A 19,293-nucleotide genomic window follows, 5' to 3' on the forward strand; every position below is an offset into this window, starting at 1 on the left:
AAGTTTACAAAACAAATGAATTTTTGTATTCCTTGTCAAATTTAATTTAACTCAAATTTTACATTTATATTATTGCTCTATCTCGTATATTGAGCTTTCTTTATCTGGTTGGGATCGTCTTATAAATATTGATACTAATCTTTATTTGGACTTTAGGTTCACAGTATTATATAATCTGTAATCTTATGGCATTTCAGTCTGAAAGAATTTCAAAATTTCATTTAATCTCTCCTCCTCCCCCCTCTCTCTCGCTATATATATATATATATATATATATATATATATATATTAATGAAAACAAAGGGATGTAGTCTTTACCTGATATACGCAATGGTAAACTTCAAACTAATATAAATAACAGTATTTATAAATAGAAAATGTAATCCCAACCGAATTAAAAAAGCTCAATACGCAATAGAGAGTAGAACTTATTATAAGAGAAAGAAAATTAAAACTAAGTTGAACTTTACAATCAAAATGTATTGTTCGACTGAATACTCCAAAATACAATTTACAGAGTCCTTATTCTGCGGAGTTTCAAAGAATGCTATTTTGTTATTCTTCTCATCAGAGGACATAAAGAAATCAGCAAATTATATTTATAGCAATGCTAGAACTAGCAAATTCTAGCATTGCTACAAATATAATTTGCTGATTTCTTTATGTCCTCTGATGAGAAGAATAACAAAATAGCATTCTTTGAAACTCCGCGGAATAAGGATTTGTAAATTGTTTTTTGGAGTATTCAGTCGAACAATAAATTTTGATTGTAAAGTTCAACTTACAGTTTTAATTTTCTTTCTCTTATATATATATATATATATATATATATATATATATTAATAACATGAATAGGTTATGAACAAACTAATTTGGAGCAAAAGACAAGATCCAATATCCGGAACCTTTTTGTTCTTGTTATTTAAGAGAAATGATATTTGATCAACACTGCTGGGGATCTATGAGATAAAATACGATTTTATTTTTAAATCTCCTGCAACAGTTTTTCATGGTAAACAACTGATGATCCCTACAAAAACATTAAAAATAACATAAAATCTTATAAGTAAATTAATGCAATGATTGATTGCCAGAGATTAATTAACATACAAGCACAGGAGTTTTCTAATGAAGGAATTGGGATTAAAAGTTTTTTTTCTGCTTTTATAAAGTTTTAAAGGTAAAAAATTTCAAGAAACTACACACACACACACACACACACACATATATACATATATATACACACACACTCACACACACATATATATATACTTTTTATTTGTTTTACATAAGCATAAATTATGTCGCTACAAATTCATGAGTATGTTTTTGTCAGCCATTACAAGTAACTAAAGATCTCTTCAGGCGATAATGCTCATATAAAAACCGTGTCCGTAATCTCATTACTATCCAGTTACTTGTAACTGACTGACCGAAACATGCTCATGAATGTGTAGCAACATATTAATACTTATGTAAAACAAATAAAAAGTATACCTTGTCCTACTTCGACATTAAAATTTCATTGGTTGCTTTACCGCAAGAAAATATTAGCCTGAAATTATATATATATATATATATATATATATATATATATATATATATATATAATGTTTACCATTCAAATACGAAACTAAAACAGGAAGACATGATTCAATGAATTCGCTTTGACTGCAGCCCTAGAGTTCAGTCAGTTACAGAGCACATTATGTCTTTATGGACGTGATATATATATATAATATATATATATATATATATATATATATATATATATATATATATATATATATATACATATATATATATATATATATATATATATATATTTATATATATATATATATATATATATATATATATATATATATATATATATATATATATATATATATATATGCATTCGTTAAGACATGCATCTAGGAGAAGGGAAAATTCTGATGTAAAAACCTGCGGTCTATTGCATGCTGTGTCTTATGGCAGTCATCTGCACCGACAAAGGTTAGCAGTAATACCAAAAAGTGTGGTTGGTTCTACACAAAGCCTTCACCACTATAAACAAATCATCTGTGTGGATTTCCAAACAACTTTGTTATTGTTGCGAAACCTCATACGTCGAAATCGAAATATATATATATATACATATATATATATATATATATGTATATATATATATATATATATATGTAATATATGTATATGTACATATATATATATATACATTTATTCATATATATGTACATATACACACACATATATATATATATATATATGTACATATACACACACATATATATATATATATATATATATAACACACGCACACACACATACACACGCACACACCCACACATATATATATATGAGATTTTGAAAGCTTTGACAGTGCTATGTTAAGTTATAGGTACGTGGTGGAATGAAAAAATGTCTGGTTGAGAAGCGAGACGATAATAGACAGGAAAAGACAATATCTTATCTAATACTTTTATTTTCTACTTTCTGCTTTTTTCATCTTAACAAGAAAACAAATGTGAATTCTGTATGGACCTACTTTGAAAAAGAGTTATTAACGTCGAAATATTAGAAACAAATGGGCACCATATAACACATAATTGATTGAAAACAATAAAAAGCAATAAGTAGTAAACTAAAAAAAAAATGACATATTGTCTCTCTATCATCTCGTTTCTCACTCAGACGTGCTTTCAATTCGACCAATGCTTATAACGTTACACTGCATTGTTACAACCTTATAAATGTCAAACCTATATATACATTACACACAATGCTTCAAACAAACTAAAACGCCCTCCTATAAATTTACACTGATCCATTATTTCCATGCACTGTGACTGTTTGTGTAAAAGCTTCATTAATCACCGCAAGACATTCTCAGAAACTGGTGTTTCCATCACTGCTATCAATTTTATGGTCTTGTTTATATATATATATATATATATATATATATATATATATATATATATATATATATATATATATGAAAAAAGTCTATATTCCAAATTTTATGATGTTGACCATCTTACAATTTATTCCTTTAATTACGTTGCCAATGTAATGTTGAAAATGAAGTAATAAAAATTAAAATGAAAGGTAATTGTAACTTCTGTTTTAATTTTCGGATTTTGTAATCATGCCCAATGCATTTTAGTTTCTTTTAATGAATTGATAGTTGCTACTTCTGATGAGTTTAGGGCAAAATAGATTCATTGATTGATATAATAATTAAATGAATGATTTTGCGCTACGAAACAGTTGCTGTCAAGAATTGTAAATGTCAACGCAATTGAAGGAATAAATTGTAAGATGGTCAACATCATGAAATTTGGAAGATAGACGTTTGTCATTTATTTGTTATATGCTCTGTAATTACATTGAGCTTCATAAATTAAGGATTAGTATATAAAAAAACGGGAAATATCATTGAAAAAAAATCATATTTTCATAGAAATATATATATATATATATATATATATATATATATATATATATATATATATATATATATATATATATATAGACGTGTGTGTGTTCACTGTATTTGTGTTCGTTTCCATGTTAAAATCCGTGCAAAATTAATAATGTAGTTTAAAATAACAAACAGTGGTAGCCTTCATATTAAAATCAAGTTTTCCTTTTTTTTATGTTACTTTTCTTGGTGTATTTTTTTTTTGTCTGCCTCCCAGCCCCTTCCAAAAAAAAAAAAAAAAAAAATTGCATATCTAAATTGAAAAGACATAAAAAATATCTAGAGATACGTATTTTTATTAGTGAGCTGTTCTAGATTATTCTGAAATGTTGTGTTTAGCGTGTGTTGGTGTTTCTGTTGTTTGTGTGACTTTGGAGGAGGCGGAGGTGGACGTAAGGTCAACGAGATTGGGAGTAACTGATCCAGGTTTGTCGTCGAGAAGCCAGCAAGCGCAAGACATGTTAGAAGACACATAAAAACCAATGCCAGCGGCATCTTCAGGCTGTGCGGTGCCGTATTGCAATGAGCTGTATTGCAGAAACATATCTGTCCCTTGGCTGGACGGGACTCTCGCATACAAACATGGTAAATATTCATCAGAATATTCAACTTGGAAGAGCAAGTTCGGGTAAATGTCATCTTTCCTGGAAATAGAAAATAAATGAAAATTATTTTTCAAAAAACAAAAAACAAAAAAAAAAAATAAAATAAAAAATGAAATAAACAAATATACACGTGACAAAATTAAATAAACGCAATGTTTGAAATGTAATGTTTGTAATGTTTGTAATGTCTTTTAGAAAAAAACATGTTCTTTTTTTACTGCCTTAGAAGGCTTGAAACTGTGGTACTAATGCTAGGCAGGTTTCACTGGCTTTCCCCAAAGGAGGAAGTTCCATGGTAGTATGAAATTCACAAGCAATCCCCAGTCGCATATATATGCCCATTAGGAGAGATGACGATGTTAGGTTTTTGCAACTCTTGCAAGGAGGTGTCGACGTTTTTCTACCGGAATTGCTAAATTGGTCACCCATCTTGTACTGACCAGGCTCAACATTGCTTAACTTCGGTGATCTAATGAGAATCGACGTGTCAACGTGATTATGCCGCATAATGTAATATGTTTGTAATCTAATAAGATCCGATCATAATAAAAAAATATGTCCCCCTCCTTCGCCAAACTTTCACAAGAAACACCCGTTTAACAGAAAACACTATCAATAATTCCCCTCACTCTTTATCTGTGCCTAAACCTAAACGTAGATTCCATGAACAAAGCTTCTTTCTTAGAACTGGACGCCTATGGAATTGTCTTCTGTTTTCCTGCTTTCCAGCTGACTACAATATGGTTGTCTTCAAGTCTAATGTAAACAAGTTCTTGATGAGCCGTTCAACTTAAATTAACAAATTTACCAAATTTCCATTACTGACGATTACTATATTGTCCAATTGACTACTGTACACTCTTAACCCTTATCCTCGAGTGGCCTCTGGGCCTTGATAAGTGGTGATGCCTATGCAAAAAGAAAATAAATAAAAAGGAATTCATATTATTTGCATGATTTCTTACATTTCAACGTGGTGATTTTGGTGCAAAACACTCGACCCCCCTCTTCTGAATTCGTTCTTTTTAACACTGCTAACAGGAGTGTATCACACCGGAAACATCTCGATAGTAAATATACAAGAATGCTTCGACTAGCCTTCAACATATCCTGGAAAAGTCACCCAACAAACAAGTCTTTGTATCGTTCCTTACCTTGGGTTTCCAATATTGTGAGAAAGAGACGTGTAGCACTTGCCGGTCATATTAATTGACATGATGAACCAGCAGGAAAGTTCCTACTTTTGACTCCAGACGCAAAAAGGAGAGTTGGACGTCCATGTGTAACACTGAAATCCATTATTGAAGAGGAAACCGGTCTGGCAGGAACTGAGCTGGTTGCTGCAATGACCGATTGAGAACTCTGCCAATTGGAATTTGTTCACATTTCATCTGTGCCTACCGGCATTGGATGAAACAACAATAACAATGGGTGGTAACGATGGTCAAGTGGTTAAAGACACGGACTGATGACTTGGGTGTTCCAAGTTCGAATTTAGTTCGTTCCACAAAAATCACTTTCATTTAGGATGTTGGCAAACTTCATGTGGTCCCTCCCATAAGTACCAGACGTCTTTTTAGAAAGAATTCTGACTAGAAAAATATCGGGGGAACCAATGCCAACAACAGAATCTTCAGATTCATATGATATGATGATGATGAGAAAGCTTCTAAATTCAAAGTTTGGATCGATAGATTGTTACACTCAATTTCAAGTTATCAATACATTATTAACTTGGTGGCAATTTAATTTAATAAATGGTAGGATAACTAGTGGGATGACCAGTGTGAGCACTTTTATTTTAGACAATGCGCAAACACATTCGGCCCTTTCAAACTATTTAACAATAGATGGGCCGGTGGGGGCGCCATCGAATTCAAGGTTCAACTTTAGGTCGAATTTGCATCACTTTGTAAGATCACTTTATTATAAAAGTTGTAGGAACCGCCATTTTGATTCTTTCTTCCCCCTCTCCCGACAGCTTGTACGGAACATATCAGTTCCAACCTTCAAGTCACATTTGGTAGATCCCTACTGAATCAAACATGCATTTTCTTCTCATCCACTTGGCATTCGCTTGTTTTTTATTTCTTGCCTTTAATTCTTACTAGTTCGCTCTCTTGCAATTTTTCAAATTTCGACACACCCTTTATGAGCTTTACAGTCGGAGATGTAAATTTTCAGACTATTTTCTTCTTTTTTTACACATCGTTCTACATCTATTAACCTTCGTCCTCCCGCTTTTTTTTTTTTTTTCACATATAACCTATCGACATCATTCTTTGGGTGAAGAACTCCATTCATTGCAATAGTTTTCCTTGTCTTCCGGTCCATATCTTTCTTTCCATTGTATAATACCCGCCACATATTGAAATACAGATACTGCCGATGTGTTTACAGCAGATATTTTGTTTTTCCATTCAATCGATCTAAAAACCAACCGCAGTCTTCCCTTGTATTCTTTTTCTATTATTTACTTCATTTCAGCTTCTTTTATTTTATCGAATTCCACAATTCCTTCTTCTCCCACTTCTTTTATCATTTTCCTATTCAAAAGTTTTATTCCTTTACTTTCAACAATTTTTCCCCTTTTCAATTTCAGGACGCCACACTTTTCCATGCCAAATTCGATACCTATGCCATTATTGAACATGTGAACAGTCCTCACAAACATACGTAGCTAGTTTTCATTCTTTGCATCCAACTTTAAATCAGCCATAAATAATAAATGGTTTACTCCCACTTTCTACACTCATAACACACATTTAACTTTTGTAATATGAACGACAAGTGTAACATACTCAAAACAAATAACAAAGGTGACAAGCTGTCCTTCCTGAAAAATCTCTCACTCCACATGAACTTTTCCAATTATTATCTATATATTAATACGATAGCGTGTGTTCTTTTGTGTGCTACGCTTACATCCATTTAATTGTTATGTTCTTCTATTTCTTGTCATAAATAATTTTACCAAGAATTCCTTATAAGTTTTGGTTTCGATTTCGACTATAGCTGATCGCACTTAAATCATCTATTTTTTTTATAAACAATTTTATCAAGAATTCTTCATAAGTTTTGGTTTCAGTTTCGATTATGGCTGAAGGAATTTGAGTTATATATATATATGTATAATAATAAATTCCACAGCCAAACAACGTCGCAGCCCACAAGAGCCATGACAGTCAAAGAACCGGAAGTCCAAGATGTATATACACATATTTTTTCCATAAGTTTTTATTTCGGTTTTGATTCAAGCTAATGCACCCAAGTCATATGAATATATTTTGCGATTTTTGAAATTGCAACTTTATAACATATAAAAATCGATAGGACATTAACTCTATAATAATATATACGAAATCTGCAAGAATTAAAATATCATATTTAAGTGTACTTTACGACCGGGCTTTACCAAGCGTTCATGCTAACTCAGATAAATACTTTTGCAGTTTTAACAAAAAAAAGCTACAATAATATCAGAGCGTCTCCATTTACACTGAACAGCTACAGAATGCCAACATCAATATATTACATATGAATGAGTCCCCTGTGGAATTTCCACAGGTCCCGCTAATGATTTATTTATTCATTTTAGGTTGTAACTGTATCAGAAGTCTTTGTCTAACCCAAAGCAACAAAACTTTTTGGCTAAAACATCAAGCAGAGGTTCGCTAGTCACAAGCTGAGTTGAGTAGAGTTCATTGTTCACAACACGAGATACACGTCGACATTCTCTATTCAAATGTCTTAAACGCTTCTCCCATTCCTCCTAGCGACTCATTTTTTATAATGTTTCGGGCATACCTAATTTGCATATACCACACGAGACTGCTAGAGATCTACGCGTGACCAGAGGCTTTAAAAGACAACAGCCGCCATCTTGGGCCTCTTTTTTTCTTTTTCTGTCCTTCAGCCTGCTGCTGCCAAGACAGATTCTCGCCCGTTTCTGAAGTAGGTCCTCTCTATGTCTATTACAGTACCAAACATGGTTCTCAAAGATTTGCTTAATATTTTCACATTTTTAAAAAAAAATTCTAGCAAATGTATATGCATGCTTCAAGCAGGGTTTAACCGGCTTCCTCCGAAGGAGGAAGTTTCATGGGAGTATGAAATTCACAAGCGGTCCCCAGTCGCATGTATATCCCCATTAGGGGAGATGACGATGTTAGATTTTGCAACTTTTTTCAGGGAGGTGTCGACGTCCTCCTACATACAGCACCTGAACTTCCCAAATTGGTCACCCATTTTAGTAATGACCAAGCTCAACGTTGCTTAACTTCGGTGATCTGCCGGGAACCGGTATGTCAACGTGATTATGCCGTATGCTTACAATACAAAACTATGAAAAATAAAACGTTTAAAAAAATGAGTGCGACTTCACTATTTCGGTATCATATATTAAATTCGTTTGTTTACCTGGTGCAGGTTCCCTTACCCATTTTACGCACATTCCATCACAGACTATGGTTTCCAGTTGAGGATGTGTTTCATTGAATGGATCTGAGCACCATTCATCTTTATTTAAACAATGATAGCAACTGATCGAATCAGAGTCTGAAAAAGACAGAAATAAATAAAGGTTCAATCTCATAAAACTGTTCTATTGACAATATATAATAGTTTCATATAATTATACAATACTTACGTATATAACATGCATATACCTACATGTAATTTACACATATGCAATACCTACATATAATTTACACGTATGCAATACCTACATATAATTTACACATCTGCAATACCTACATATAATTTACACATCTGCAATACCTACATATAATTTACACATATGCAATACCTACATATAATTTACACATATGCAATACCTACATATAATTTACACATCTGCAATACCTACATATAATTTACACATATGCAATACCTACATATAATTTACACATCTGCAATACCTACATATAATTTACACATCGGCAATACCTACATATAATTTACACATATGCAATACCTACATATAATTTACACGTATATAATGCCTACATCTATCTAATACATATACAATACCTACATATAACTTATACATATACAAAAACTATAGAAATTATGTCATACAAGTATAAGGAAACTTAACCTACGACAAACGTCATAACCCTATCCACCAATGGGACAACACAAAATGATCATGAAGGGTCAAGGCGGATGGGAAGACTGAAAAGGAAGAGCACCATCCATACCTCCAATACAAAAAGCACAGAGAGTACTTGAATTTTTAAAACTTTTATTCCATGATGTAAAGGGTTATTATAATAGGGGACACATTGATGGGAGGGGGTGACAACCTTAGTAAGGAGTTGGGTAGTAAGACGTTTGTTCACATTACATTTAAATTTTTGCATGTTGATATGGTCGAGGAAACATGGAGCAGAGAGGGATTTCTAAATGAAATCGGTTTGAACAATAGGAGATTTTCTGGCGTCTAGGGACTTCTACAGTGAGGGTTAGGATGTTGCTCCTAGTTGGGTGGGTCAGAAGTATCTTCGTTGTGGAGCTGCAAAGGCAGTAAGTGCATCGATGCATATTCTATGGAAGTACTTGTAAAACAAGCACAGGAATGTAATACTGGAGATTTGCAGACAGTGCAGATTAGAGACTCAATTTTATGTCCCAGAGGGAAAGACTAGCGGTTGGTGCACTAGCTCAGATGTGGCAACAGTACTTCATACACGAGCGAATGGTGGTTTTATAGAGATATAAAATATTAGTAGATGTGAGAAGTTTTCTTGCCTGGTAAATGGAGTTTACCTTCTTTGCAGCACATTTGGCAATATCTTCTATATAATTATTTCAATTCATATTGCCTGAGAATGTTCAGTTGAGGTTCGAATGTTGGACTCTCAGGAAGGGTGTTATTGGTCATAGCAATCCGTGATTGAAAAGGTTTTTTTATAATTGTGAAAGGAAAGAAGCTTTAAATATTCGCATCCATTTTGGCCGTAATGTTCTACAGACTAGAGATGATTTTTAAGAATTCAATCATTGCTTTGGATGTGTAATGTTCTACAGACTAGAGATGATTTTTAAGAATTCAATCATTGCTTTGGATGTGTGCGTATTCAATTTGCCTGTATGTTAAGAATTGAGTGAGGTTTCATCAGAAAATTTAACCATCTTAGATATCTTCCCTCCCACCACAGAAATGTTTGTCATAAGGCAATAAGGCACAAGTGCATGCTGGCCCTTAAGAAATCGCTTGAGAAACCTCATCAGCATTCTCATGCGCTTCAGACACTTAGCCATGAACTAACTCCTCCCCAAAGCAAAAAGTTATGACCTGGAAAGCGGGACCTTCTAGGACTACCCTGATTGAATACCACAGCTTGACAGATAAATAGCCTGGAAGGCTGAACCTCTTAGGACTATCATGATCGAATACCACAGCTTGACAGAAAAAAGGGCTAGAAAGTTAAACCTCATAGGACTATCCTGATCGAATACCACAGCTTTACAGATAAAAGGTCTGGAAGGCTGAACCTCATAGGACACCCGTCTAGCCGAATCCACTGAAAAATTTCCCCCACTCTTTATCTGTGCCTAAATCAAAACGTGGATTCCATGAACAAAGCTTCTTTCTTAGAACTGCACGCCTGTGGAACTCTGTTCTGTCTGCCTGCTTCCCACCTGACTACAACTTGGATGTGTTCAAGTCCAACGTTTACAAATTCATAATGAACCGCCCCCTTAAGTAAATACTTCATCAAATCTCCACACTAACGTAATGTACGTACTTGCAATAACCCTTATCCCTGAGTGGCTTCCGGGCCTTGATAAGTGGTGACCACTGTGTAAAAAAAAAAAAAAGGACTACTGTGATTAAATACCACAGCTTGACAGATAAAAGGCCATTGCAATAGCCTAGTCTCCGTCGAACTGATTGCCAAAGATAGATCCTCAACTAATACGCTAGGCATAAGAAGCTTTTTTTGCTTTAAGGAGGTTTATTGCCATTCAAATTCCAGAGAAATGATCAACGGCTGTTGTGATAACACAGTGATTAGAAATGCTTATAGAAAGAGGTAAAGGGTGCTAGAAAACTGTGGAGACTTATTGTCACTCAAATTCTAGGGAAAATCGCTTGTGATTGCCAATGAGCAATCACTGACAATGACTTATTCAATAGCGAAACAGAATTCACTTCATATAAATAATTCATGTTGCAACGCTAATTGAACACAAGTTGCTATGTTACCCACAGCTGAAGGGGGGGTCAGTTTCATATCTTTTACAATAGTTTTAGTTTATAAATAATCATCAAAGATTAGACTGGATTTCAACTTTGTGCAGTCGACTTTGAAACTATAAATGCAAATATTCTACACGAAAAAAATAAAATATGTATAACTTGCGTAACATAAACGATGCCCATTGTTGCTACATCTGAGCTGGTGCATCTGCAACTAGTTTCTTGATCCTTGACAGGGTTAAAAAAAGGGTCACAAAACTAATAGGTTCCACACTATCAACTAAACTCTGACCTCTGTCCCATCGCCGAAACGTGGCATCCTTGTGCCTGTTTTTCAAATATTTCAATGGCAAGTGCTCTAACGAACTCAAAATACAGGGTGACCCAAAAACAGGGCCCCAACTCTAATTAGGCCCCGTTTCTTAGTGTTTTGTCTGAATGAAATGAAACTTTTGTCATAATTAGTTTATTATATTCAAAACATTACATCAAAACACTAGGGTCTTTGGCCCTTTTTCTCCGTTCTACAGCATATGTTCTAGATGGCCTCCATTTAGCTCTGTGCATTTCGAAGTTGTCCATGACGTTCTTACAGACTGAATTGGTAATGGCTCTCATCTCCTCCCTGATGGCTTCCTTGAGTTCCGTGATGGGTCTGGGTTTCCCTGCGTAGACTCTGTCCTTAAGATAGCCCCAAAGAAAAAAATCTGGAGGGGCTTAGGTCCGGGCTATGGAGTGCCCACTCAAAATCAGTCTTGAGACTGATCATTCAGTCTCCGAAGTTCTCTTTCAGCCAATCTCGGGACAGGTTTTAGGTGTGTGAACTAGCTCTGTCCTGCTGGAACCAGAACTTGCTCATAAGCGACGGGAGATGGTCTGGAGCTCACTCTTGAAGGTTTTGAGGACCTCCACATACTCCTCCTTGGTGACTGTCACTGCTGCGGCAGTATCTTTGATGAAGATTGGTCCGATGATGCCTCTGGCTGAGATTGCAGCCCACACCGTGCACTTAGGAGAGTGCAGGAGTTTGGTGGCTACTTCATTGGGTCTGGAGAACCCCCAGAAGACATTTGTCTTGGAGTTCGCCGTTCCATCAAGATGGAAGTGAGCTTCATCTGAGATCCAAAGGAGGTTAAGGAAACTTGGTGTCTCCTCGATCTTCTCGAGCATCTTGACTGCCATAGCCCTCCTCTGCTTCTTGTCTGAGGCTGTAAGGGTCTGCAGTCTCTGTATTCTGCATAGGTAAGCCCTGATATCGTTCACCAGCACTCTCCTGCAAGTCTCACGGGACATACCGAGGGATTGACTTTGCTTATGCACAGAGTGTTTTGGACTTTGCTGGAGAAACTCTCTCACTCTTTCGACCAGCTCGGCTGTTCGCTTCTTCGGACGTCCCGAGTGGCTTGGACGGTTCTCTCTGGCAGCGTTGAGGTTCTCCACAGTCCCATACTTCTCGAAGTGATCCATCCAGTTCTGAATTCTGCTTTTGGATGGAGCCTTTTCGCATTCGAACTGACGCATGAAACTGTCCTTGGTTTTCTTAAACGAGCATGTCTGTAGTAAAACTTAACACAATGTATTCTTTGTCCCAGCTCCCACTGGGGTCTTTGTGTACTCACGGTCATTGATTCTGCCATGTCCTGTAAAATAAGGGCAATCGGTGAATAAATAATGGAGATATCACATAAAGTGTACACGAGGCCCGTTTTTTGGGGGTCACCCTGTACTACTACCCTCTTGACGACAATACCCTTGACAAACCCAACAAGCAGCAAAATCCCACCCCTATACTGTAGAGATCCTTATATGGTGTAAAGCCTTCTACTCGAATAGCTTTTTCTCCTTAGACTGCTGTACTTTGGAATTCCCTCCTGGGCTTCTGCTTCCCTGACTGTACTGACATGCAGAAATTCAAGTGTAATGTAAACAGACATCTCACTGCTCAACTCCCTAAATAGTATCCTTGCAAATTTGATCCCAAATAGTAGCCGCTCACAATTAAGTGGCCCTGTGCCTTGTTTGAAGTGAAATGACAATAAAAAAATGTCGACCTAGAATTTTCGATTTTATCAAATGACCTTTTAAGGTCAGGATAAAACATTTGTTTAATGATGTGGGGATCAGGTTCATACCTTTTCCAATAGTATTAGCGTGTAAATGAAATGTGTATTAAGCAACATTGAGCCTAGTCAGTACTAAAATGGGTGACCATTTGGGAACCAAGTGCTGTATGTGCTCTTGGCATTGTTTCCAGTCGCCCTGGACTTCTCCTTGCCACTGGACTCAAGTAGTGCTGATTCAGGAGAGGTATGGTTGGAGATTGTGCAACTCTTGCCTCCCAATTAAACACGTAGCTACCCTTACAGGGGTGTCCATTGTCTCTTGAGACGGAACGGAGGCTCCGCAGTGTGTAAATAAACCGAATAGATTTGACTGGATTTGAACTTTGTGCAGCCGAATTCATAGTTTGAGTGGTATTTTCACCCCCCCTCCATTTTTGGATTAATAAAACATGTATATAAAAAGGAAACTACGGTCGTCGTTTCGCAGGCACATCCATGATGGAGGTTGCCTTCTTAGAGGCTCACTGCATCAATATCTGCAATAGAGAGATGAAACTCAAACATGCGGACAAATGATCCAAACACAAACTGGAGACAGTACAGGAAAACGAAAACTACAAAATTCTTTGAGACATTCATATAAGCAAGAAGACCAGACGTTATAATAATTAACAAGAAGGAAAGGAACGGCTAAATTGTAGATCTTGCCGTTTCAACGAACCAGAGAGTGAAGATCAAAGAGACAGAAAAAAGAAACAAATATGCGAAATTGCCAAAGAACTGAAAGGAATATGGAACCCGAAGAAAATCTATGTAGTACCAGTGATTGTCGGAGCACTAGGAACAGTCCCAAAGAACTTGAAAAAAAAGACTAAGAGAAATTGGAATCAACGGGAAGACTGTGACTATACAATGGACTGTAATGCTGAAAACGGTTGAAATCTTAAGGAAAATTCCCAAGTGTGGAAACTAATCGACATGAACAACAAATTGTAAGCGGACAGATAGAAAGTGCAACCGAAGTGAAACAAAAAGACACAACTAAGAGAACTGGAAAATTGTAAAGTGTATATCCCCATCGCCACCAATCCCCCCCCCCCACAGAGTCAGCATGACTGGCACCACAACAAACAGTCGAAGGGTCAAGGAGGATGGAAAGACCAAGGAGAGAAAGCACTAACCAGACCTCCACTGGATGAGTGCGTAAAGAACTGGGACCTTGGGAAGACTAATGGTTGCTACCATTAGTCTTCATTGGAATAAATGGTAAATGATTGTTGCGATAATGCAAATCTATTGACAAAGGTTATTGAAAGAGGTGGAGAATCCTGGAAATCTGGGGAGACCTGTTGTCACTCAGATTTTGAGGAACACCATAGGTTGTTTTCGAAGAGAAATCTTTGATGATGGCCTGTGTGGAAACCAATAGTAACAATATATACTTACTAGGAGTTCTAACGCAGGTCATCATCAGAGATTGCTCACTGACAAAAACCGGTGGTGTACCTTGGAGTTTGGGTGACAACAAGTCTCCCCAGATTTCTAGTACTCTCCAGCTTTTTTGATAGCCTTTGCAAATGATTTTGTGTTATCGCAACAGTCACTTGCCATTGACTTCTCGCTGGCAATGACCATTGGTCATCAATGTAATTTGAGTTGCAATAAACCTCTTAAAGGTCATTGCACTAATAAGGTGGAAGTCTCATTAGTATTTTATTTCTTCAGTTTTGTTTTGTTATTATTGTTGTTGTTTTTGTTATTATTTTTGTTGTTGTTGTTTTTGTTATTATTATTATTGTTGTTTTTGTTATTATTATTGTTGTTGTTGTTTTTGTTATTATTATTGTTGTTGTTTTTGTTATTATTATTGTTGTTGTTGTTTTTGTTATTATTATTATTGTTGTTGTAGTTGTTGTTATTATTATTGTTGTTTTTGTTATTATTGTTGTTGTTGTTTTTGTTATTATTATTGTTGTTTTTTATTATTACTGTTGTTTTTTATTATTGTTGTTTTTGTTGTTATTATTTTTGATTTTGTTATTATTATTGTTGTTTTTTATTATTATTGTTGTTTTTGTTGTTGTTGTTATTATTATTGTTGTTTTTGTTATTATTATTATTGTTGTTGCTATTATTGTTGTTGTTATTATTGTTTTTGTTATTATTATTGTTATTATTATTATTGTTGTTATTATTATTGTTTTTGTTATTATTGTTTTTGTTATTATTGTTTTTGTTATTATTGTTTTTGTTATTATTGTTGTTTTTTATTTCTATTATTTTGTTATTATTGTTTTTGTTGTTGTTATTATTATTGTTGTTTTTGTTATCATTGTTGTTGTTGTTGCTATTATTATTGTTCTTGTTATTATTATTGTTGTTGTTGCTATTATTATTATTGTTGTTATTATTATTGACTCACAAGGAGCTTTCACACAGGTCATCGAAGATCTTTCCTTGAAAACAGCCTGTGGTGTTCCCTGGAAGTTGAGTGACAACAAGTTTACCCAGGTTTCCAGTACTCTCCACTTCTTTCGATAACATTTGCAAATAAATTTGCATTATCACAACAGCTGCTTGCCATTAATTTCTTGTTGGCAGTGGCTATTGGTCTTCACTGGAATTTGAGTGGTAATAAGCCTCCCCAAGGTCTCAGTTCTCTTTGCACTTATTTGACTGAGGTCTGTCAGTTCCTCAGTCTTTTCTTCCTCTTTGACTCTATTCGGCTATTTGGTCGCAGTCTTTTGTGGTTTATTTTTGGTGGGGAGGGGCAGTGATATGGTAATGAGAGGATGGGGCGGTTAGAGAACTTATAGATGTGCGGCTTCAGTATTCTTGGTTCCATGTAGTGCTTCATGTTTTGCCTCTGCAGCAGTTTGTTGTTCCTGTGTGTTAGTTTCCGCATTCAAAGGTTTTTCTTAATATTTCAGTTGTTTCCATGATTGTTGTACTATTATTATTATTATTATTATTATTATTATTTTTATCATCATCATCATTATCAGCAGCAGCATTATTATTATTATTATTTTTATCATCATCATCATCATCATCATCATCCTCATCATTATTATTATCATCAGAGAGGCGGTAGCACTCTCTATATAGGGATGGCCCGTACACGCCTATATACGCCTATATACGCCTACAAAACAAAACTATCCAAATCTCAACTAAAATCAACTTATAAGTTTCAAAAAGCCCATATTCTTACAGAGAAGCGTCTTACGAATCCAGCGAGTGTCAGAACGTCGGTTAAAATGTCAAAAGAGAGCAAAAAAAAGGGTACAAAAATGGCCAATTGTTCTTCTTTCTTCTTTCTTCTTCTTCTTTCTTCTTTCTTTTGAGACGATGTATCTCGGTGTACGAACGGTCTCTGACAACAGTTCAAGCATCAATCGACTGCTCTTTACATAGAGAAGTGCAGTGACCCATCGCTTTTTAGCTAACTCCATAATTAAACAAGATTACGTGTAATAACAAGTTTTAAACACTATATATCCAATGTAGACAGACCACTTCGAACACGGAACTTCTCTCAAAAGGGACAGCTCCAAATAATACACCGGATGCTCACAGACGTTCCAGTTTGCCAGTGGCCTATATTTCTTGGACGCTGAATATTTGAGGTGAACGTTAAGTTTTTTTCTTTAAACAGTAACCCACCAGCGTTAATGAAACCACGAAATCTTTATCTCAGTTGATCAAAATTGTTATAAGAGTAACCTATCAGCAAGTACGACGTCAAAAAACAATGTTATAAAAACAAATAATGTTTCAGATTTTGGACTGTAAAATATGTACAAAATGTCAATGCTGTGACCAGGATTCGAACCTAGGTTAGCACGGCCACAACGTGGGGTTCTAACCTCTAGACGATCACGGCTAACACTGACGTCTGTCGCTCTTGGCAGAAAGACACATGACTACTGTCAAACTATTGAAAAATAAGGAGGAAACTTGAAATTCTCACGCATGCGCAAAAATACACTATAGCAACCATTTTTAAATGCAGCTGAATCTCTTCGCTCGCTAAGAAAAGTAGATCAGACCAGTTCTTCTAAGAACTCACCAAACGCCAAAGGAAATAAGTTAAATTAACCGCAAAAGAAACTGCAAGAAAGTCATCTTCTAAGAACTCACTGGAAGCTGACCAAAAAGAATCAAAATCCAAGCCCTAGCCACAAAATTAACTAGATATTGTGGCTACTATACACAATCTACTAATAAAAACAAGTAAGTTTTCTAAAATAAACTACAATAAATTAACCAAGTAACCTCACACTGTCACTGATTAGGACTTCATATAAAGATAACAACTACACTATTGGTGTATATACCGTTCCACACTTTAACTATTGGTGACGGGGCAGTATCTCAATTCTACGAGAGTTGTCTTGCTATAAGATAAGTGATATTATAGTAAGATACACATAAGTGTTATATGTTTACATTTAATAAAAAATGCCAAAGTCAGCATGTAGTAAAAAAGCTCAGAGAAATATAGACTATGAAAAAAACAAAGTCAAGGTATTATCTGAGCAAAAAGAATACTATCAGAAAAATGCTGAAATAATAAAAATTAAGTATCATGCAAATCCTGAGGCAAAGAAGGCTGCCTCACGTGCTGACTCAAAAGCACGGTATAACAGGGATTCTGAGGAGAAAAAAGCTGCCTCACGTGCTCTTTATAACAAAGAACCAGAAAAAAAGAAGGCTGCCTCACGTGCTGACTCAAAAGCACGGTATAATAGGGATTCCGAGGGGAAAAAGCTGCCTCACGTGCTCTTTATAACAAAGAACCAGAAAAAAAGAAGGCTGTCTCACGTGCTGACTCAAAAGCACGGTATAACAGGGATTCCGAGGGAAAAAAAGCTGCCTCACGTGCTCTTTATAACAAAGAATCAGAAAAAAAGAAGGCTGCCTCACGTTCTGACTCAAAAGCATAGTATAACAGGGATCCCAAGGGGAAAAAAGCTGCCTCATGCACAAACTATTATAAATATAAATTTCAAAAACTGCCAAATCTTTGCCAAAACGCCAAAGAATGAACCAAGAAAAATTTAATAGTGAAGGTATGAACATTTTAGAACTTTATAATACTCTAACTGTTTTATCAGAGAGGCGGTAGCACTCTCTATGTAATATAGAACCGATGGAGGACCAAGAGGCAACTCCTAAGGCCCAAAACCCAAAGACCTAAAACCCAGCAGGAAGCGACCTTCTACTAATGGAGGCGGCAATGAGCCGCCTCCTAAAAAAGACAATACTATCATGAATGTAAGTTTAAAAATAAGACTGTAAGTAAAAATACTAACTAACAAGAATAAAAAAGCATTGGAAATGCAAAAGGATATAGGGATGGTATGCCAAAAAGTATACAAACAAGATAGCTATGAATGGCTAGGCACATGGAAATAGAATTGCATCCAAAGTATAGCCCTATAGCTTTTTACAACCGTAATGATGGCACGGAATGAAGATTGGAGAAAAGCTATAGGGCTATACTTTGGATGCAATTCTATTTCCATGTGCCTAGCCATTCATAGCTATCTTGTTTGTATACTTTTTGGCATACCATCCCTATATCCTTTTGCATTTCCAATGCTTTTTTATTCTTGTTATTATTATTATTATTATTATTATTATTTTCATCATCATCATCATCATCATCATCATCATCATCATCATCATCATCATCATTATTATAATTATTATTATCATTATTATTGTCATTATTATTAGTATTATTTATCATCATCATCATTATTATTATTATTATTATTGTCATTATTATTAGTATTATTTTTATCATCATCATCATCATCATCATCATTATTATTATTGTTATAACTATTATTATTATTATTGTTGTTATTATTATTATTATTATTTGTATTATCATTATTTTTATTATAATCATCATCATCATTG

General features: G+C 35.1%; 1 protein-coding gene and 1 pseudogene across 1 annotated transcript in view; both read right to left on the bottom strand.

Annotated features, from left to right (window-relative positions):
- Positions 1-3,615: 3,615 nt before the first annotated feature.
- LOC145258088 (UPAR/Ly6 domain-containing protein qvr-like) overlaps positions 3,616-19,293 on the bottom strand; it is a 175,843-nt gene continuing 160,165 nt past the window's right edge. The window contains exons 2-3 of the mRNA XM_080115817.1: positions 8,509-8,646; positions 3,616-4,128 (exon numbers count right to left, since the gene is read on the bottom strand). Of these exons, the coding sequence (XP_079971943.1) occupies positions 3,764-4,128; positions 8,509-8,646 (503 nt within the window). The 3' untranslated portion in view covers positions 3,616-3,763. The remainder of the gene's footprint in view (positions 4,129-8,508; positions 8,647-19,293) is intronic.
- Positions 8,300-8,418, bottom strand: LOC145258380 (5S ribosomal RNA; annotated as a pseudogene).

The sequence above is a fragment of the Euprymna scolopes genome, chromosome 33 (assembly GCF_053919585.1).
Source record: "Euprymna scolopes isolate OS-2025 chromosome 33, ASM5391958v1, whole genome shotgun sequence".
Lineage (NCBI taxonomy): Eukaryota > Metazoa > Mollusca > Cephalopoda > Sepiida > Sepiolidae > Euprymna > Euprymna scolopes.